The sequence below is a fragment of the Notothenia coriiceps genome, unplaced genomic scaffold, assembly GCF_000735185.1.
Source record: "Notothenia coriiceps isolate Sejong01 unplaced genomic scaffold, NC01 NC01_scaffold00004486, whole genome shotgun sequence".
NCBI classification, from domain to species: domain Eukaryota; kingdom Metazoa; phylum Chordata; class Actinopteri; order Perciformes; family Nototheniidae; genus Notothenia; species Notothenia coriiceps.
Window position 1 is genome coordinate 343,879 of NW_011337187.1, and position 23,568 is coordinate 367,446.

Genomic DNA, 23,568 nt, shown 5'->3' on the forward strand with positions numbered 1-23,568 from the left:
TGAATCTGTTTTCCAGTCGTTCCTGAACACTGCCTGTGACGGCTCACACACACATGATAAATGGTTGAGGAAAACAATAAACAATATGAATTCTGTCTCCTGATCTCAAGTCTTTTCATCTCCTTACTCATCCCTTTTCTCTTGTTCTGTTTGTCCTTTACTTTGTACTCTGCGCTCTATCTTTGTGTTTACTCTCCTGTGTTGTGTTGGCAGGCGCTCTTTTCCCAGAATGTCCTCCACAGAGAGTCGGACCGAGGACAACCCGTACGACTTCAGACATCTACTGAGGAAGACCTCCCAGAGACGAAAGCTCATCAAACAGTACTGAACACATGACTCCATTTTTGGCAAATAATCTGTCAAAATCTGGCGCATGAAACACAATATGTGGCAATTAATACTCATGATAAATGAGTATTTTATTCTGTTAAGTTGTGGGAATGAAAAGCATTGACGGCATTGATGAGGGTCACCTGCACATAACATAGACAGGATGAAGGTTCATGTAAAGCTTTACCCATGACACTGTAAATGAAGGTTTTATTGACGTAATTTGTAAACTAGACATTGTTGCTTTCACATTTGTTTTAATGTCTTCTCTGGTTGGTCCAATAATTTAAGGTGGTCCATATCAATTTAAAAACCAAATACAACTTTATAAATAAAGAGATCATGTAAATACAAATGCCATGCTCTTCAATTTGAACAAATGTCATTTGTTTTTAAGAATGTATCTTTTCAAAAAGCTGCTGAGTGTTGTAACAATGTAAGAAATGTACATTCTCTTTTCTTGTTTTAATGTATTATATATTAAATGCCATGTGATGTTTATTTGTTCTTATCTTTACCATTGCTGCCTTTATACAACACGAGTTCATTTTGTGGTAACAATATGCTGCATACTTTTTTATTTTGTGTTGTACCTCACATTATTACAATCATTGTTACTTTTCACACAGTTATTTCATTTCCATTGACACTTACAGATCTCTGGTGGGAACAAAGGTTCTATCAGCTATCTCCACGTAGTCTGTTGACTTGAGCTTTCCTCAAGATTCAAACCCCTGAGCTTTACGTGACATTTTAAAGGAGGAACACAGGAAGTGGTAGTGACATGCTGACTAAATACAATGTCTCAAAAAAACATGTACAGCCAAAACTCCAGAGAAAACTCATGCAGCAAATCAGATTTATGGATGGTCATATAGAAGGAAAAAAACACATTGCTGGTAGAAAATGAAATTGATAAATTAAAAACAGAACTTTTAAGCTTTAAATGTATTAATATCATTTAAAATAAAACAGAAAATGACTAAGGGTTCTATGGATATACAGTCTTACAGTATTTCAATACACATGCGTCACAGTATTAGCATGGCTTTGCCAAAGGGCCCTCTTTATTTTAATAGATCCCTTGTGGCATTAAATGGTTGTTTGCTATTGCAATGATAAATCATATCAGATGTGGGTCAGGGTGGGTTTGATGCCCTCGGGGTCCATTTGCTCTCAATGGGTTCAAACAATATAATAAAACAGCACAGAACATAATTGTACGGTTGTACATTTACCAGATAGTGTGGAATAAGTCCCTGATGCATTTTAACTGTATTTTTACTACTTTTCAGGCCCAACATCTTTACAACAGTGCATACCATTTGTGCTTTATTTTAGGTGGACACAAATGTGGATATTATCAATCATTGATTTTCTCATTATAGAGTGAAGAAAGTCCTGATAATCATGATGTTTGAATGTGCAAAAAGGCTTTGGTAATTATTCTTAATTCAGTAAATGGGTCATTCCAGAATTGGAGGAAAATGTACACAGCAACATCTTTGAAAAATGAACCTTTTATTTTATTATTTGTTTTATGTATTTAGGAAACACAGATAATAAACCATCAAAAAAGTGATTTGCCCAGCTAAGGCATCAAATGTATATTTTCCAATAAAGAATTACCCCTGTTACTCTAATTATAGTAACAGGGTTGAAAATCAATGCTAATTTGAGCTTTAACCTCAGGAATTATTGCTATGTAGCATGTAATGCTACTTTCAAGGCAAGGACAAATGAAAATCTAATCTAATGAAAGAAAGATAACTTTGAAATTAATATACTTTTATGCCACACTCTTTTAAGACTGAAAATATTGTAAAAATATGAAAAATAAAAGAGAGGGCTTAGTTTTGGTCTACCCATGGCACTTGCACATGGCTTGCTGATGTCACTTCCACTGTGTCGTTTGACTTGCAGTTTTTTCACTTCCTCTGCCAATCTAAGGTAACAGGATTGAACGCATGTTGAGGGACACACCTTCTGTGCAAAATTACTGTTATTTAAAATATGTGTATGATTTAACAAATTGATTTTACCATTGCAAGAGACATATATCAATAGAATAATACCAAAAAAAGTAAATAAAATCCCTATGTTAAACGTTATATTTGACATGCAAGTTGGTCACCAAGAAGACAAGAGAAAAATGCCATTTTAGGGGGTGTTCGAGAGCTATTTGATCATTTAAATAATATTTTGAAACCACTTTGTCTACAACTTTATATACATTGTGTCTCAAGACAAGTATGTTTAACACAAAAAGTGCATGTTTTAGCTTTTTGGGCATGGATTATTAGATTTTTTATATGGGGGACATGAAATGTCCTCCAATTCTGGAATGACCCAAACACAGAAGTATTGAGTAATAATACTGTTGGTGTAACGAGCCCAGGAGAGAGGAGGGATCCATGCGCACTTTTCCTCAATTTGAAGCCCATCTCCTCGTGCCCTGCTGCTGCTTCTTCCCCCGGAGGCGCGCAAATAGAGCAGCCGGTCTGCAAGAAATAGGTCCGCACCTGCCTGGCAAATGAATTAGTTTGCATTCACTGTCTTCTGTAAATTGTGCGCGCGGGGGGGGGGGGAGTGTCGGGGATGTATGGAGTCACGACGCACGACGCAGTGCACTTCGTCATGACCTGAAGTGAATCACGATGGGATTTCTTTAGTGACGTTATATTTAGGTTGGGAGCAATTAGGCATGGCTCGTGCGTGCTGCATATTTAACAGCAGCTGTCGCACTGACACCACTTTTGGCTGCAACTCATTTTATTTTTAGTATCATTTTTCATCCAAAGCTTTGCTCCTGCATATTTCCACGGAGTGAGGAGTGCGTGACTGAGTGCGCCTGTGAAGTCAAGAGTGTGCGGATTTATAGGGGAGGACGCTCATTTCTTATTAGTGCACCTGTGGAAGCCTGCAAGAAGAACACCGTGGACGTCTTTTGTTTTTCTTTTACCACACGCGTTTTAGTTTTAGGGGCTCTGCTGCAGCGTAAAGCGTCTCCCGGATGCGCGTCTGGATTTCAGCACCACATCAGCGTTGAACAGCTCCGGGTGGACGCGTGTGGATGGGCTCTGTCTGTCTCCGTGTCTCGAGCAGCTCCTAAGTATCGGCAACAATGGCACAACAGGGCTTCTGGTCTCTTGGTGGAGATAATGCGGGGGCCAACACCGGGAATCAGAGCCCCAGCACGCGTGAGTGTTTTTTTTGTAATCTCCAAATCACCTCTGATGGACCGGCTCTAATCCCGGTGTATTGTCTCAAACCTGTGCGCTGCATTTGGTTAGAGTCAACGAATGAAAATCCAAACAGGCCTGCTTTATGTAGAGTCTTTTTTTACACATATTTAGTCGTGTTTTCCCCTTCAGGGTGCAAGAATTGATCCTAAATCAGTCTTTCATTGTACCTTGCATATCGCTTTTCGGCGTCTATGTTTAAAGTTGGAACCTGAATCTATTCGTTCCTTTTGACTGATCCTTTCTCTTTTCCAGCCAGGGCTTGGTGCCAAGCGGCGGCCTCGAAATTATCCGGAGGACTTGGATCTAAATTATGTGGTATGTTGGTTCACAGTGGGTGGGTGGGGTAAGCTATTTGAGCGACGTGCGCGGTTTTCTTTCCATCTTTTTTTGTTTGTAACTCCCAGCCTCGTCTAAAAGGTTGTAAAAAATATCTTAATGCTGTTTTTTGTCTAAAGCTCTTCTCAATGTCGGAGAATTGGAGAAAGGCGCCGAGCCGGCCGCCAAGCAGCCGCCGGAGACAGAGACTGCTGCCTGCGGCTGCAACAAATCCTGCAAATGCACCAAAGCTTCTGTGGTCTTCTCCGACCTCTATTCAACAGGTACAGAAGCATGCTGTAACACCGACATTAAACCCGGCATGCCGTCTCCTGATCTGTCTCATTGAGTCACAGCTTGGCCTTGCCGTGATTTATTCTGCGTAAAAATACATTGTTATATGTTGATGTATAGTCATTTTAAAAATGAATGAAAAACATGCAGCGTTGTACGAAAATACATTGTTATGTTATACTTGTCACTTAGTTTACATTGTCAAAGAGACGATCTGCGTTATTCTTTGTTCCGTCATTAAAAATAGGACTTCATAGGCTACACATGAAATAACACTAGGAATAAATGACATAACATATGCTTAAAATATTATCATGCACAGTATGCTATTTATATTTATATTTCATATCCATAATATTCAGTGAGTTATGGTGAACATTTTTTGCACGTTGTCGGAGAGGTCACCTTCAGCAGAATGTCATGTTTTTATGTTTTCACGTCGTAGAAACTTTAACACTTTAAAACGTTTCCATACATTTTAGACCTTATTGTTGACCTAATTGTTAAGACATTTATGCTTTTTCCCCCTCCTTTTGTATATAAATGTGACATTCTTGTGATCGTGGGTAAAAGGCCAACACAATGTATAATAATCATACATAAAAGCGGTTTTAATGGATGCTCTCAACATACAAAAATCTCATTTACCGCTTGTTTTATGTAACACATTTTATTCTTTACAGACCTGTTACCTGCCATGGACAGTGACGCCAAAACAATGATCTTCCTGCAGGAAGTTGTGGATATTTTAATGGCCTACATCGTGGAGTCTTTCGACCGGGACACGAAGGTTATTGATTTCCATTATCCGAACGAGCTGCTCCAGAAGAATAACTGGGAGCTTCAGAGCGAGCCGGCCTCCCTGGATGAGATCTTGATCAGCTGTCGCGCCACCCTCAAATACGCCATCAAAACAGGTCAGGCCCCGGGCTGCATACTGGATAAATAAACCTGCTTCACATCTGACTGTAATCTGTACAAGATGTGGCATCTTGGAAAATATGCTCCACTTCATAGCTGCACCTTTTCCATGTATGGCCTAACAGCCCGGCCTGCTGCCTATCTTTATGTCTATATCACAATAGCTGTTTGTTAGATCAATAATAAATAATATATAGGAGAAATAACTGTCACACTGATAAAAAAAGTTTGCATCAGAGGATGACATCTAGACAATCTCTAATTGGCTGAATGTGGTCTACTATCTCTATTTTGTTATAAGGAATATCCCCCAACTGAATAAAACAAAGAAAGCAATCTGTGTGTAAAATAAATAAATGGTGAAAACCTGGAGGTTGTCCTCCCACTCCTCCTCCCGACCAGCAGACCGGTAAATGCAGTGACGCAGTAAATCTGGTTCACCAAGTAGATAATAGCTAATAACCACGTAGGGGCCAAGTCCATTATTCTCTCCTCTCTGACACACGCAGGGGAACATTTACTGCACACATTTCATCCCCAAAAACATACAGATTTATTTTTGATTGTATTTAAACCCCTGTTAAATACGTGATACACATTTAATAAATAGTATAGCATACTGGTGTAGTGATAAGATATAAATATATTTGTATGTTTATTTTTAATGTACAGCATTCCTTTTTAGCAGTATTAGCTCCTTTTATCAAGACATACATCATTTGAATTTCAATCATGTCAGGTGTCAATAGAACACCATACATGCATTGACAAACGTATCTGCTTATAACACACTCTAATGTTGTAATATTGCTAATACATGCTTTATTGAGGGGGTTAAAGTAAAATATCACCATGCATGTTTATATTTAAAACAAGAAATAATAATTAGACTCATTTTCAAAGCCCCTCTTTATGTTTTGAAACAATGGGTGTTGATACCCTCCATTAAATTCCTACATTACCCATGAAACACTAAATGCTTTCATCATTTCTCAAGATGATTTAAATCGTCACTGCAGCTGCATTTTCTAACCTGCAATTAGAGGGTTTAGAAGATTACAACCTCTGTGCCTTTTGCACAAACTCAGCATAAACACATGAAGCTTATTTCAATTTTGCTAGATAAAATGTTCAAATTGCAGCACCCTTCCTCTCCCATATTTTTTCTTTATTCCTTTTCCTCCAGCCCATCCCAGGTACTTCAATCAGCTCTCTACAGGATTAGACATGGTTGGACTGGCAGCCGATTGGCTAACATCCACTGCCAACACCAATATGTAAGTATGTGGCCTGTGCTCCATCATGATTTTAAACGGTGATAATGATAATGACAATGAATTCCATTTCCTGCCCAGCCCAGCCGTGTGCCGTCTGCTTGTGCTGATAGCGGCTTCTTCTTTTTTTCACTCAATCATAGCAAATGAAAAGGCTAAAATGAAAGGCTGACACCCCCTAAACTCCCACTCCCCCTGAACCCCTCCCACCTCTGCCTTTTATCCTTCCCCCTCACCCACAATATCCATGGGGATTCAAGGGGAGAAAATTAGCCCTGAAATTAAATTCTGACTAATCTGGAGCTAATTTTGGTGTGTGTTTTTAGAGTGATAAACTCAGCCTTGGCAACTGTGAGGCACTGCAAAATAAGGGGAGGGGGTTAGATTTACTTCAGTAAATGCACCAATTTTCTGTCGAAAATATATTAGCAGGCATGCATTGGAATATTATTTTTAAGTGATGCAAGGATGAAGGAACAGTGAGACTTCTGTACAACAACGTGCACGTTAGGGTCTAAGAAATGTGGCCTGCGAGGTTGAAATATAAATAATTCTGATACATTTTGATCAAAAGCATCGGCAATGGAGAAGCCTGTACATTTGACATAAATTCTACAATATTACTATACAAAACATGTTTTTTCCCTCACTAATTTCGATTATTAGGGCTTTATCGACAGCTAAAAAGCTATTGATTTGAAATCAAATCATTTACTGAAACATTGAAACTGCAGGGGATAGAAATGTCTGTTTTCTGGCAGATTTTCGGGGATGAGTCATGGCGCTTTTTGTGTAACCAGCATCATGTGATGTCCCTTGTGTAACGCAGGTTCACCTATGAGGTGGCTCCTGTCTTTGTGCTGCTGGAATACGTCACTCTGAAGAAGATGAGGGAAATCGTTGGCTGGAAGGATGGGCAGGGAGATGGCATTTTCTCTCCTGGTATGTAAGGCGACGCCAATCCCAACACCCCTCCGTTTCACTGAAAATGGAACTGCCTGTGTGTGTGCTGCAATGTGTCCATTTGCATTTTGATGATTTAAATGGAACTCCTTTGAAAGCCAATTAGCATAAAAATAATTTGCCAAATTCCAGCCCCCACCTCGTCACCCTCCAATCTTTAATGTCCCTCGTGCATTTCTGTTTGAGGTGAGCAATCATTGGATGATTTGAAGAACAAGGACTGTGATTGGCTCTGACATTGCGGACAGTTAGATGCTGTGTCATATCTTGAAACACTGGAAAATGATTTGATGTTCTAGTTGCTTCATTGTTTGTAAAATGCAGTATTTTACAATTCTGTTCTGAAGCCCTGCATCATCCCCATGACAATTGTCACTTACTTATGTGATTTGTGTCCTCTAGGTGGGGCTATTTCTAACATGTATGCCATGCTGCTCGCTCGCTTCAAGATGTTCCCTGAAGTGAAGGAGAAAGGAATGTCATGCGTTCCCAGACTGGCGGCCTTTACATCCGAACATGTAGGCATTTATGTTTCATTTCAGCTGATACACAATGTCCATATGTGTCTTTTTCATACAAATGTTTAAACAAAATACATATATTTCAGATGTTCTCCCCCTGGTGTAAAGACAGTTAATCATCTTCTCTCTTTCATGTTTTTCTTCAATCTCCAGAGTCATTTTTCAATCAAAAAAGGTGCAGCGGCTCTTGGCATCGGGACGGAGAGTGTGATCTGCATTAAAGTAGATGAAAGGTAAAGTCTTCCTCTCATTTCAGCGGCACAGATAACACATTAGAAGAAGAATCCCAGCTGCTGGAGTTCAGCACCACTCTCTGCTATCTTGTACTTTTACTTTAATACAGTTCAGAGTGAAATAATGAAATGTCACCTCACATGTATATTTATCTGACCGGACCGCTGTAGTTATTAGTTACTTCCAAAATAAAAGAGTTTGCCTAAAACATATGATAAGCTTATAAATAATGTAATTTTAAACAAGGCTTTTCCAACCTTTTTGGCTTTTTTGTATAAATGAGTGTATAGTTGGGGCCCCTTGTCAACCTTTAAATGTTTTTGAGAGCTATTTCCCCTTTAAACGTTTCAGATGATATATTATTTGATAATATTGAAATAGTAAAAGTGTTTCCATTTCTTATGCAGAAGGAATTGTTAGGAGCATTTTGCTTATACTACACATTTGTACTAGTATTGTAGGACCTTTACATTGATGTATTAGTATCTTCACATAAGCTAATGATCTGAATAACTCTCCCATCACTGATATGAACTGCTCTTTTTTTCTTTTACAGCGGTCAAATGATCCCAGCTGACCTTGAGAGGAGAATACTGGAAGCCAAAAAGACGGTAATATTATAACGCAGATATAAATACATCTCACACAGACCTCATTCTTTTGTATTCAATCAGCTGAAACAGCAGTAGTGACTCAACATATTGTTATAACTGCTCCTTTATGTACAATCATTTCCTGTGTCTTTGCAGGGATTGGTCCCTTTCTTTGTCAGTGCAACGGCTGGAACCACAGTGTACGGAGCCTTCGACCCTCTCATTGCCATTTCTGACATCTGCAAAAAGTACAACGTGTGGATGCATGTGGATGTAAGCAAAACGCATACAAATCTTCATTAACATCTCTGGTTTCTTTCTTTAAAACTGTGTTATTACCTGTAGGTGATGCACAGTGGGGATTTTAGTGAAGGAATACAGAGCTCACCAGTGGGTTTGACGAATCTATTATGTCTGTCTCGCGTATAACTGCTTGCGGTTGACCCAGATAGGAGCCAGCCGCCCCCTATCTAACACTGGGGATTAGAAAAACTGGAACAGAGGCTGTAAATCATCTCCTCCCCTGACTTTGCCATCATGGGCCCTCTCACTGAAGGAACTCTATCTATTAATGAAGGTGATTTAGTCCTGACAGGGGGACACCTCTATTAAGAGGTATAAATGGCCTTATCTATCACTCCTCAACTGGCTGAGATGGGGAAGAAAACATCCTGCTTCCGAGTGTGCTGGCCCCTGCTGCTTTTGTTTGTCTGAAATGGGATTTTGTTGATCCATGAAATGAATGTCTGGAGGTCTTTTAAAATGAGTTGTAAACATTATGAGGCCTGCAAGTCCAGATATGCTTTTGAAAAGCATCCGCAAGCTTCCGACGTTTCTATTACACCTTTTTAAAGCTGTCGGTGCTAATATTTTGCGTAAAGGCTAACATGTAAAGCTGAATTTCCTCATAGTGGCACTTTTTTTTTCAATATTGATTAATCTTCCAAATAGTTTTTAATGCAAAAACCAAATTAAAGGTATGATTAATATAATAATATGACTTTTAGTTTCTCTGATACATTTACTCTTTAGTAAATATCATTTTTGAAGTGAATATGAATATTCATATTTGCTTTACAGAATCAAGAATCGGTCAGTGAAGGCAGCAGAGGCTATTATTTATATCTTAGCATATTCATTCTACTGGTTTTTCATATATCTTAACCCTGAACTTTTTGCTCTCCTGGTTAGATGCTTACAGTAAATGGATGTTTGTTGTCTCAGTTCCTGTACTCAATGATTGCAATGTAATGCTAGATCTAATTTTAAACACAAAAAAAGCTTGATGCAGCTTCATATTATGTTAGTCTTTCTACATCTGGAAAATGGTTGCATCACTTGTCAAGGATCAACAGACGCCTTTACACAACTGTTTTTCAGGCTAGTACTGAATTAGCATATCTAATTTCGTTTAAATAAATGATTAACCTTGAAGTTGTGTGTACAGTGCCACTAACTAACTATCATCTGTGTTTCCAAACAGGGAGCGTGGGGAGGAAGTCTCCTCATGTCCAGGAGACACAGGTGGAAGCTGGACGGAGTTGAAAGGCAAGTCAAAAAATACATGTAGTGTAAACTCAATCTGCGCAGAAGCTAATGAGCATTTGAAGTAATATGTGGAATGCATGGTGGGTGTTTTTTTGTTATGTTACCTTCAGGGCCAACTCAGTGACATGGAACCCACACAAGATGATGTCTGTCCCTCTGCAGTGCTCCGCCCTGCTGGTCCGAGAGGAGGTGGGCTTTATGGTCATGTACATACAGAACACATGAATATTGGTTTGGGATATTTGCTGCTATTATACATTTTCTGGATATGATCTCACAGGGCCTGATGCAGAGCTGCAACAATATGCACGCCGTCTACCTGTTCCAGCAGGACAAACACTACGACCTCTCCTACGACACCGGGGACAAAGCGCTGCAGTGCGGACGCCACGTGGACATCTTCAAGCTGTGGCTCATGTGGAGAGCTAAGGTAACAGGGAATGTGATCATATCTCTATGAAGTTCTTTAATATACAAACTGATTTTGTGGCGATTCGTGTTGGTCAGTGTGAGATGTCTGCAAAAAAGAATTAGTTCAGCGATTTAGGGGTGTTTTATCATAAACCTAACTTTAATTCTTATTTTAACAAACAGCCATTCTCAGAAAATGATGTGAAAACTTGATGTGAATATATTTGCCATAGTGGTAAAGGTCAACAAATGTTAAATACACCACTTTAGTCAATGGGTGCAAACCCTGAACCAAATTCTAAGTTGGTCTTCAAATGTCAAATGATTTGCTTAAACTTTAAAAGATTTTCTTAAACTGTAATTTGTTTAAATGTCACTGTTTAATTTATTTTTCTAATATTATATATGCATGACAGATTAAAAGTGATTTACACTTTTTGGTGTATCTTGTACGCCGACCTTGAGAGCCTTGAAAGGTGCCTTTATAAATAAAATGTATTTATTTATTTGGGATTGTAGTCTTTGCAGTACAATTAACATGCACAAAAACCTATATAACACACAGGAAAGGGTAAAGGGGCTCTTTAAAGCACCTTTAGATTCAGGAGTCTTCCCCAATTCACCAGCAGAAATATATTATGTTTGCTGCACAGTTGCCTAGATACCTTCAGTTTTACAATAATCACACAATATGTCTAACTAAAGGTTTCAAAGCTAACAGATGTATCTCTCTTCTTTCTCAGGGCACCATTGGGTTTGAGGCTCAGATTGATAAGTGTTTGGAGTTGTCTGACTACCTCTACAACAAGATCAAAGACAGAGAAGGATACGAGATGGTCTTCAATGGAACGGTAAGTCCACATTTACCCTTCCACTCTCCATGAGGATTACTCGTCCTCACCATCAGAGGAAAGTAGCCAACATTAACGTCGCTACTCTGACCTCCGTGTATTCAGACTCATCTCGGGTGACTTGATTGACACGCAGTGTGCTCTTGCTTTGTGTTGGATGAGAGCCATTTTTACCTCTCGCTGCCAGTATAATGTGCTGCCATTATGTTTAATGAATAGCATAGCGGCCAGTAATTGCTCATATGCATATGAAAAGCAAAGTGCCTGAAATATCCTATACAGGGCAAAACTACAACAGCCTAAACATATGTGGATGATGGGGTTATCAAGCTAAAAACTGTTTGGACGGCCAGAGTCATTTATAGTAAAAGCTCTTCTTCTTTATTGTATACCTGCTGAAAGCATCAAAACCCTGAGGGTGGGGGGAACAGGCCAAGTCCTCTGGGCATCGGTCCAGGTGTTCACTTGTCTGTACATCCCATAAAGCCATTACATCAATCTGAGGTTGAATATATACAGCGGAACCAGCCCGAGTTTATAAATGAGGCTGCTGTGCATGGCTGGTCAGATGTTGGTAATGACTGTTTTCACAGCCGGGCTGCTCCGGCAGGGCTTCAGGTGCCAAACAAAATATCAGCATTCACACGAGAGTGTCTGAAGAGGAGGCAGTCTACCTGTCTGATGCTGGGAACACCTAATGGGTGTTTTCTCACAGAATCTGCTATAGTTTGGCTAAAGGGACCGGCTACAGTTACTCTAAGCACTTCCTACTTTGTGCTATCTTTAGGATTTCAAGCAAGGATGATTGTGAATAATCATTCATATTATCGCAATATAGTAAATGTATGAACATTTGTTAATCAACACGTTTTTACAACTTATATTTGTACCATTTAAGAGACTATAATAGTTTATATTATCGCCTTATATAGTTATATGTGTTAGCAATCAACTGCTTATTTCCACATCCAGCAGATTTGCAGTAAGGCTGAAAACAAAAAAAGCGTGTTTACTGCGTGTACTTGCTAGTTGCTAGCGTGGGCAGAATCCCTGTCAACAGCTGAATGCTAAGTTACGCTAAGTTATAGGCCATAGTACCAAAACAATGAACTGTGGCGTTCAGGGGAACACAAGGGTTGTTTAAAAATTCTCTGTGGGTTGTTACTTTGAGCGATTCCTTTCGCCTTAAAAATACAAATTATATAAATAATTAAAAAAATGTATAAGAGCAATTTTAAACATTCAAGGGATTTTAGTTTTTAATTGCAACATGATTGAATTTATTTGTAATGTTATTATAGAATTATTACGGTATTTTAATTGATTTAAACTGTCATCATAAATGACCACTTAGGGGGTGTCATAAACAAGGAATTGACAATCCAAACATGGCTTTAATTTTTAATCAAATCATCATGATAAAGTAAAAATCTCTTATATTGGATCATTCCCCAGCCCTGCTGTACAGTATGTGTGCATGTGTTTTACTCCACTCATCTCTTATGGTCTGTGTGTGCTCCCCCAGCCTCAGCACACCAACGTCTGCTTCTGGTACCTCCCTCCTGGGATCCGCTACATGGAGGACAAAGAGGAGAGGAAGAAACACTTGCACAAGGTGGGTGAGCGGAGATAAGAAGCCTGACTATAATATCTCCCAAAAACAGCTTTCACTGCACCTCTCTTTGACCTACAAGCCTTCATTCATATCCAGCCTGCCCATCACTTGTCTTCTTCATTAGGGACCACTAGGATGGCCACTTATGCCCGTATATAAAAAAGAACATGTGCTATAAGCAAATAGTGACAGTCTTAAAATAGGATGTCACAGAGGAGGGGTATCACGGGCCTGACTTGAGGGAGGGGTGCTAACCAGTTAGCCAAAGTGGCTGCCATTCAGAGGCTCCCACAGCAGCAGGGGCCTAATAATAGTCAATTAGGACAAACAGATGGTGTACGTGCCAGACACACAAAGGGCTCTCTCTCTGTGAAAACTATCAACCATGAATCATTTGTCATAGCACACACATGGAGTGAGTTCCTCTCAAACTATGCCTCACTGAGAGTGTGCTTGGTTTGGATAGCTCACTTTTTTCCAGAGATAATAGATTAAGGTATGATGTAATTGCTTGATTTAGAAAATGCACGAATTGAAAGAGCTTTCCTTAATTTCCACTTCCCTCATTCTAAAGGATAACTGGAAAAAGGTCAAAAGACTGATTTTAAGTAAATCTGCAGCTGCTGACTGATTATTTTTACCGTAACTGCAGCGGGACACCTGCAAGAAATTTAGAAGGAATGACTCATGTGTCTTATCTCTAAGGAATGATTATGAGCTACAGTTTTCAACACAGCCCAGTGGAGGAAGATGTTGTCAGATCCTCCACTAAAGTTAGAGTTACAGCCCCACATTTAAAAATACTTCAACATTTTATAAGTTAAAGTCCAGAATTTATGTAAAAGCACATATCTATAAACAAGCATCACACTATGCAACTATTGACTATACTGTAGGTCACAATACGTCTCCAAATATGGCATTTTCTCCTTAATTGTACTGAAATTCACCAATGGTCCATGGGCACATATATTGAAATTATTTTCCTCAGTAATATGTCAGAACTGCTTAATCTGCCACAGCTTGTCACAACACAGAATGCACAAAACCATCCAGACTTTTCTGAGCACAAGATAAATGACCTGCACGCTTGACTGCTGAAATAACCTCTCAGCCTGGCAGCAGCACACAGATGTAGCTGTCAGAGTCTTTGGGCCAGGTTTCGAGTAATCTGAACGGAACATGTGACTTGTTTAGTTTCTGAAAAGAAAAGGAAAATCGTTAATTAAGGAAAACAAATTAAAAGGGCATCTAAGAAGTCAGAATAAATTGATATTTGTTGTCTATTCCCACGCAATCATTCACTTTGACCCACACATATTGAGTCATGTGATCACACCTCACAGTGTGTAAAGTGCTAATTGAAGCGCAATCTAGAATAGGGACACATTGGAGGAACATTTTCAGAATGTTAAGATGTGTTTTCCTTCTGGGAGTGAGATGAGAAGATCAATACCACTCTCATGTTTTTATGGTAATATTAAGCTGTCTTTTTCTGCTTTAAGTGCACAGGTAAAGATTTCAAAAGATAGGTGTCTAGTGCCCAATCCCAGGATATGTTCACAAACTCTGCTCTTAAAACATAACCCAGCACACTTTATTTGCAACTTAATTGTGTGTGTGCTTGCTTGGTAGTAGCTTGTTATACTCACCTCCCAAATTAAGTGTTGGTCTGATATTTCTCTGAATAATATTAACTCGTACTTTTTTTACTGGACCTATCAGGTGGCTCCAGTGATAAAGGCCAGGATGATGGAGTACGGAACAACCATGGTCAGCTACCAACCACAAGGAGACAAGGTCAACTTTTTCCGCATGGTGATCTCAAATCCCGCCGCTACCCTCGAGGACATCGACTTTCTTATTGAGGAGATTGAGCGACTGGGCCAGGATCTATAAAACTCATCTCCCCCTGCTGTACGTTTCCCCTTGACGGATGAATTGTTTGTCGTGAATGTACTGGTAAACTTCTTCTTTTCTTCTTTCCTCCAAAGTTAAATATTTAAGAGTATATTTGAGAAAAAAGATCTACAGATATATCCATATATTATGTATTGTAGCTTCGCCGTGGACTAACTTGGTCCAAAGCTATGTAAAAGTGCTTCTGTCTGCCTTCCTAAAGTGTAATAGATCCAAGAGTAGTGTAAGTGATGTAACTTTATATGTACTTTTTGTGATATGAAATGCTCGTGCTATAGGTCGATGAGGAAAAGTTTTATTTTTGAATCATTTCTCATTTGCCAAGTATGTTGTTAAGTGACAAAAGTGGTTGTGTTCTATTTGTAACTTTACATTTTAAACTTCTTGTTTAAAATGAAAAAAAGCACTTCACCTTACCTCAGCGTAATCAACTGCCTTTACATCCGCACATCGTACTCCAAAGTAGTAATTTTGGAAAATGTACTCATGGCTGGTGGTGTATATCAGAACTCATGTTAATAAATGCAGTAAATAATCTAGCCAATAAGGGATTTTTAATCAGGTACAAAAGAAGGTATTTCCCTTCAAATCAAACAACTGCAAAGTCAATTCAAAGCATTTATGAAGCTCAGACGTTCCATCATGCATCACATCGGCCTCTTTTGCTGCTTATGACACTTTTAATCTTCTTTCACGTGCTTCTTTCTGGTGTATTTGAGGAGGTAACGGCTTTTTAAACCCATTTTGTTTAATGTCACTTTCATATCAAAATGGGAATAATTTTCAACGTGGCTGTATATTTAACTGTGCTGGATGTGCTTTACATGTCGTTATGATGATCTCAAATTATAATAATCAAGAGGTAACATGAAGATATAATCCTTCAGTGTATTTTTTGTTTCAAAGCCCATTTTCTTCATATTCAATGGCCAACATTGATCTAGCCAGCCAAAGTATCTGGACCTTTTTAATTATCTTAAAATTGATCTAAAAAATATTGGGGGAATGTGTATTTAAGACGCCGAACCACTCAGGTTTCTGATCAAATTGCAATTGTACAAAGTATATTGCCAATTTGTTTATGGCACAAACAAAATTAAGTCATGGTGTTTTTTGTTTGGTACTGACATGGTAGAGAAATTCATGCTGGATTACCAACTGGGAAAAGTGGACCACTTCCAAAGGTGGAACCAAAGCCCTGAGTTCACTGCATGTCAAATGCTTTTGGTCATTTAATTATAAAAAAACGTAAATGTGTCCACTTAGCTACACTTAGCTTTGGCATTATAAGCGTTAGCTAATAAGATAACTATCCCTAGAAAATTATCCCTAACGGCCCCTACACACGGCAGCGTGCGTTGTCGCTTGCCGGCCGGGGGGGTTGAAACTCGACCAACAACCAATCACATGAATCTCCCGCCCCAGACACACAAGCACGCGGTTTGGGAGGCGTGTGGCGCAGTGGATTGAGCCTTGGTGTTGGGATCAGGGGGTCACAGGTTCTAACCCCACTGCAGTCAGCATGTCGTTGTGTCCCTGGGCAAGATACTTCACCCCAAATTGCTCCTGTGGGGATTGCCCACAGTATTGAGTATGTACGTCGCTTTGGATAAAAGCGTCTAACAAGTAACATGTAATGTAATGTTTGATTGGCTAGAGCTTGTACTGGCATATGATTCGATTGGCTGACGCCTCCGTCGAGGCGTCAAAAGTAGAACATTGCTCTACTTTTGCAGCGAGCACCGCGAGGGAAGCTACGCTTTGCTCCCACAATTCAGTTCGGCGAATCGTGACGTCACCCATTCAAAGTGAATGGGCAAAAGCGCTGAAGCGGCAACGCACGCCGCCGTGTGTAGGGGCCGTAATATTGTGACCAAATGATGCATTTTCCTGATAAAGTATTTCATTATATTGACACCATCTGGTATAAGTTTGGTATATATCAGCAAGTCAAAGTCAAAAGTCAGTCAAAGTCAACTTTATAGTCAAAGTACTGGCTGCACTGGACTTTATTGGAGTTATGATCACATGACCTGCAGTACCAACGTTGGCCACTATCCCCTTTCCCATGCTCTTGCTGTTTTAACATTGGCATGTTAAGGATTGCACATTTTAAGATGTGAAACCTTTCATCTACAGTCACAAAATGAAAAACTATTTGTCAGTTGTGTTTTTGGATGAGCACTTAAAGAAAGATTGAGGATCTTGAGAAAACTTGTAACGGGCAATAATGGTGTTTTGTTTCATTTAGAAACTTCACCAGATTTGCAGCTAAAGCAAACCTGACATCCCTTGCACTAAACCTTTGGGGAAGGAGGAGCATCCCTTAGTATTGCAACTGAGATGTCTTCTTTATTGATTCACAAGCAATATGATGGGTCCAAACTACATGCCCTGCACCAAATCAGAAGAAACAGTGCATTCAAGTCACCATAGTTAAAGATAATCAAATTTGCTATTATTTAGCAAAAACGTAAACATGCTTATTACTGAAGGCAGCTTAGTTAATGGAGTGTGAATCCTGATCAAACAAGCAGAGGTTCCTTCGCATTTCATTAGAACAAGGTAGAAAAGCACAATTTTCTCAATGGTCGCTCAGTGTACAATCATTTTATGATCATAGGTTGTAAATAGTATTTGAAGATGTCCTAAGTACATATCTTTGTGTATACATAAGTGTATATAAGACGTATAACCAGAGAATATTTGTGAGGTAAAGTTATTCATATTTTCTCTATCTCCAATATAGATAACCTGTATTTTCATCTCGTTTGTCCAAAAGGCTTTTTTCCTGTGTGTATGTATGTACTGTATGTTTGTCCGATACTTGACTTGGTTTGTGACTCTTCTAGCTATTTCTAAGAAAACGTGTTTCAGGGACAGGCTTTAAAGAAATTGACTGTATTCACCTCAAAATACTTCCGAGTCTTGCTCAGAGACTCTGGTGTTTGTATTTTAAATGAATATGCAAAGCCATTTTGACTCTGAAGCTCTGTGTTTTTTGTGCACAAGTGAATACTTGACGGTATGTGCCAATCTGTACCTAAGTGTGTTTGTAACTGTGTTGCCTTAGTATACATTTGCCAGTATTGTCTAGTTTTCCTCCAAAAGGGGAGGTTGTGCACTTTAGAGTATACCCATGACCTAATAATGTGCAATGTCCATTGGTTGTTCATAAGTTGATGTTTAAAAAAAGTATTCAAAAATGTAACTTAAGCTCTTTTGTCTGAATGTGACAGGAATCAGGGGTCTGTTATGAAAGCATTTCATTTTTTGCAGTTTATATATAGGATATTATAAAAGCGCTTTGTTTGATCGTTTCACATTCTAGCAGAGATTAGCCTAAAGCAGGCGGTCGGCAACCCCTGGCACGCGTTGCCAGCATTGGCACCGCGGCACCGTAACCAGTGGCACACTAGGAATAAGTGGAATAAGTGTGCAAAATATTTAAATTGTATTTTCGGATCCTGAACGAGACCGCGCGCCCAGAGAGCGTCTCCCCCGTTACCTGCAGAAGGAGAAGCCATAGCGCACGCCGCAAACGCGCAGCCCCGCTCTCTGTTATCTCCAGGTGACTTTCTGGCCGCTTTTCCTCCGTGGTGCAGTGCTGATCGTTTTCACCACGGAGGAAAGCAACTTCTCTAAATTGCAGTACCATAAGGAGCTGTACCAAATGCCGCAGTTTTTTGCGTGGCTGTGTATTTAGTTGAAAGCCCCAGTGGCGATCAGCTCATTTCTCATCGAATAATATGCTACAAAGGGGCCGGACTAGGGGCCATCTCTGTGTGTTGAACTTTCCTGTCAGTCCCAGACCGTAGTCGAGGAGGGCAGCAGCAACAAGCTTCAGGTTCAATAACCCACTTTAGCTTTAAATGCCTGAGAGAGGGCGAGCTCTTCTTGAGAGGCCCGTTGCATTTATTTAGCTGTTCTTCTGTTTCACAAAATACATCACAGACCTCTGTTTTTCTGCTTCCTCCGTTTCACTTCCAGAGAACCATACACACGTTCGCCTCACTGGCTCGCGCTGTACGCATCCACACACACACATGCACACAGCCCACAGCCGCCTCCTCCTTCTCCTCTATTAAAGGCGAGCGCAGGCGAGTGACCTGGCCCCGCCCTCTGATGAATAGTGAAGAGCGTCAAGCTCCTCCAAGTACTCCTCAACCCCACCCCACCCCACGTTGATAATTCTCGATCGTTGGCACGCTGATAAAAACATTTTTTTTAAATGGCACTTCATATCAAAAAGGTTGCCGACCTCTGGCCTAAAGTTTAAGATGTGATAATCTTTATTCTGTTACCGATCAAATTGGCGTAAACACCATGACACAGACAACATCAGATATATTACAACGGCGTTTCGGAAAGCCAGACATTTTCTTCTCTTGCTGCTGAAAGACTTGCTTCCTTTGCACGTGCATGCGATGCCTTGCCTGTCCAGCTTGTTCGATATCTCCTATATATCAATTTCTATATACATATATATACATATATACAGTATCTGTTGCTCCTGTAATTAGCTTTAGTGTCCAATGTATAGCTTTAGCCTGTAGAATAGTTCACTGTCGCTCTAGCCTTTACATGTGATCTGTGTCTTGAGCTTCCTGTAAAGTTTCTCTGTGCCGCAAGCATGCTAACCTCGCCTAGCATTGTATTCCTCTTCGCGCTTGAAAACTATCTCTCTATCCTCTGTCTTTCTTCTTCTGCTTGAATACCGTCGCAGCTCAGTACCTAGCGTATAATATTATATCTATGTGTGTAGTCCCTCAGCATGTCTCTGAAATCTTTACTCTGCTCTGCACCTGTGCATACTTTTCTCTCTTCTCTTTCGCTTCGCCCTCTAGTGGCGGTAACAATGTATCCTCTCGCTTTCTTCCAATGTCGCTCGGCTGCCCGCTGTCATTCTGTTGTGAGAGCGTGTCGTGTCATGGTGTCATCAGGCCACTGTTTTCTGATTTTGTTTTAAATAGACCCTTGACTATGAGATGTATGAGAATCAATAGGATTGAGACTTGATTGTCCAAAAAACGTGTCCAAAACAAGTGTTATTAGCCTTCAACACAGATATATAGAAAAAATACCTGGTTTCTTGCTTATAGGAAATATTGTTTGTTAATGAGAACAATTAAAATCCCCTAGTGCTCAGAGTGCAGTCCACTTTCACCAAATATGGTACGATTTTGAATCATATATTCTGCCAACTGCTCTGCTAGCTTCTCTCAAACATTTTGTCCTGAACTGTATGTTACTATTGGGAAAATATAAATAAATATTGTCAAAACAAACCATTTCTGAAATCTTTCTTCCTTTATTCTTGATTCAGTTTTTTTGCCTGGGCAAATCATTTACAAAGTTGTTTTTTAACACGGGTAGCTTATATACCTTGAACAGCAAAGACATGAAAAGTTGAACTTTAACAGCACGATAAGGTACAAATGTATCAACGGTGCCAGTAGATTGGTCGTATTTATCAATATTTTTGTGACCTTTTTGTGACCTTTACATTTATGAATGGATGCCAGTCAAAAAGCAGCACAGAAAGGGGATTTAATCATTGCCTATAGCACATTTTCTGTTCTCCAAATTGACTTTCTTCCTTTCAAAGCTAGTATGTTGTTGCTGTTGTTTTCTAAATAAAATATCCAAATGTGAAACATATTAAGCAAGCAAAATATATTTTTTGCACCTTTAATTTGAAGGGAGATCTCATTCAATTAAACAAAACAATCTTATCCCACTCCATTGAAAAGTGTGCTTTTTTTGCGCAGCATCACTGGTATGTTGCTAACATCTCTCTAGATGGCACTGCTGCCCCATAAATGCTCATGAGGGAGCAAGAGGGGGGGTATTTCTACATTTCCTCAAAAGAAGCATGTTGCACGGGTTCCTAGAACATTTGGCTTTTTTCCATTATTGTCTCAAGCTGTTATTTTTACATTTTCCTCTCAATCACTTTTGATTGCAACATCCTTTCATGTCCAAACAAAGACGGAAAGGCATCCAAAATGATGTGAAAGTCTCCCAGATGTTTTACCTCATCTTTCCCTCTCATACACAGACCCACATAGTAGATAAAGAGGTGAGGACCACACAGGAATAATTGTTGTCTCGGTTTCTCACACACAGGGGAATTTGTTTGTTAAAGTGACACTAAGGCCCAGATACAAAGATGAGATACACAATATGCTTTAAACAAAGCATCTGGGATGCACATTGCACATTATCAGCTCTGAATGAAGTGGTTGGTTTTACTGATGCAAATGTGACATCGATTCGCTTGTTAAATGTTTCCACAAAGCAATGTGAGAGGGTTTTGTGTTATAATGTCTAAGATAGCTCAAAGCAGACATTAACCGGTTCCCAACACCTTGGAGCTTTAGACTTAGCCTTCTGTAAAGCAGCATTCTTTTGCAGCATATAATCTTGTTATCAACTTTATATAATGTTCTTCCTGAAGCTACTACGATGTAACAATGTGATAGTGTTTGCGTCAACCACAGCTAAATATTTTTAAATTAACCGACTAATTTCAAGCCTTCTAGCAGAAAGAAGTCACAGGCAAACTTGAATTGCATTTGCCAAAGCCAATGCTGCATTCACTTCACGGTTCCAAGTTGGTTAGTGGTTGTTCCAACTTCATAGATTCTACAGACAGATGTGTTGTATTCTACTGCTAATTATTTCCATAATTTCATTGATACTGAAAACAAAGGAAATGGAACAGATGGGCCATGAAATGTGTACAAACATTTCTCGCCAGCTTCCAGAGTTGTTGCGTTTGACGTGAAATGAACCTGACATACAGTAAATGCAGCTCATATGCCTTATCCTGCAATGTTAACAAAAGTGTTTGACATATTAACAGTTGACAAAAAGATAAAACCCAGCCAAAAACATAACCTCCCCTGCGAAAGTAATAAATAGCCTGTCGTTTTAATCGTATGTTTTTCTTAACTTTAACTGAAGCCAATGAACACAGTTTTGGCGGGAAAACTAAGCTAACTTGGAACGACAAAAGATAAACAATTAAGATAAGATAAATATGAATGATCGACAAGGAAATGATTGTGATTTTAACCCTACTAAAGTATTTTTAGGCATATGTAGAAATAAACCATACCCTGAATTAATGGACCAAGCCTTATGCAGACACACTAATGATTTCACTACAAGCTATCTATTTATACACATGAGGAGTGTAAAGTTATACTCTTCTTTCTGGTGAGCCACATCACCAGAAAGAAGAGTAGAACTTCTTCACAATTAACATAATGGCGAATTTCCACTGCAGCGCGTAGCACAGTTTAAGCGTGCCGTGCCAAACCCGGCCCGTTTTTTGTTGCGTTTCCACTAGGGGTAGTTCCGGCTAACGGGTACCTTTTCACAGTTTTTCTGGCCCTCCAAAATCGTGGTTCTTTCCGGGCCAACAACCGGGCTGAATATGCTAAACTAGTGACGTGAGTGGCTACAACTACAACTCAATGAACATATTTTACCGTGATTTAATTGTAATACACGTTTCAAACTGATGCCGAAGTAACAACATACTGATACCGACAACGGCCTATACAGACATAAATAAACCAGCGACTGTATTCGCCATGACACAGACAGTCTGTGGTTTGTACTTGTTTAACTTTTGTCTAGTTTCTGAACAGATATGAGGAGCTGTGAGCTCTGAGTGCTAACAGCTAACGGCTGATGTTTGGTTTTGTGGTTCGCATTGAAGATTACGTCACGGCTCGGCCTACACTGCGTAACTATAGTTACTGCCCCAGCTAATAAACTGTAATGGAAACGCAGCATAAAGTGAGCCTGGCCTACCAAGGCCTAACTATACCGTACTAAGCCGTGCAAGGCCCTGCAGTAGAAATGCGCCATAAGTGACCTGTCAGCTAATCCTCCATTAATTATCATCATGGAATTACCGACGTGTACTCTTGACATCACTTTATGGATTCTGTTGGTGTCATAAGACCACATTTATTTCAATCAACCTTATCTCTGGAGACTCTTTTGCTATTATTTTCCTGACAGGCAACTCAGTCTCCCACGGTGTACATGTTTTCATCACTGCCTTAACTAATAATAAAGTATCTCAAGGATTAAGAAGAACAATGTCTTAATGACCAGGTCTGACATTTCTCAGAGATTCATACGGGAAGCTTCCTTGCTCTCAGCGATCAGTGATGTTCCCACATGAGCAGTTTATCACCAACGTCACCTGGATAATCTGTGAGAGTTTGCAGCATGTGGAGCACATCACAGGACTTGTAAACTCCCGAATCTCCGATCTTACATGTTATTACCCAAAGAAGGGAAGAGTGGTTCTATCCAAACACACCGGGTGCAGATGGGAGAAATGTAGCAAACATGTCAAAAAGTTTAAAGTCAGGGAAGTCACTCTTTTCTCAAACTTTGAAGTGATTTATAAGTAAACCAACAGATGGCAAAACCAGGGTGGCTGGCTTGAGATAATCTTACCAAAGCATTTTGACAGAAAAGCCAAATGGGTTCTCATGCTTCTATA

General features: G+C 39.6%; 2 protein-coding genes across 2 annotated transcripts in view; both read left to right on the forward strand.

Annotated features, from left to right (window-relative positions):
• myo3a (myosin IIIA) overlaps positions 1 to 758 on the forward strand; it is a 64,264-nt gene extending 63,506 nt beyond the window's left edge. The window contains exon 34 of the mRNA XM_010767617.1: positions 214 to 758. Coding sequence (XP_010765919.1) covers positions 214 to 328 — 115 coding nt within the window. The 3' untranslated portion in view covers positions 329 to 758. The remainder of the gene's footprint in view (positions 1 to 213) is intronic.
• Positions 759 to 2,929: 2,171 nt separating this feature from the next.
• On the forward strand, positions 2,930 to 16,439 carry gad2 (glutamate decarboxylase 2). The gene is made up of 16 exons (XM_010767584.1): positions 2,930 to 3,530; positions 3,828 to 3,890; positions 4,031 to 4,174; positions 4,868 to 5,101; positions 6,292 to 6,382; positions 7,209 to 7,321; positions 7,745 to 7,860; positions 8,017 to 8,096; positions 8,654 to 8,708; positions 8,847 to 8,963; positions 10,174 to 10,238; positions 10,349 to 10,427; positions 10,519 to 10,668; positions 11,393 to 11,500; positions 13,026 to 13,115; positions 14,841 to 16,439. The coding sequence occupies exons 1-16, from the start codon at positions 3,455 to 3,457 to the stop codon at positions 15,012 to 15,014; spliced, it is 1,755 nt and encodes a 584-aa protein (XP_010765886.1). The 5' UTR covers positions 2,930 to 3,454; the 3' UTR covers positions 15,015 to 16,439.
• The last annotated feature ends 7,129 nt before the right edge of the window (positions 16,440 to 23,568 follow it).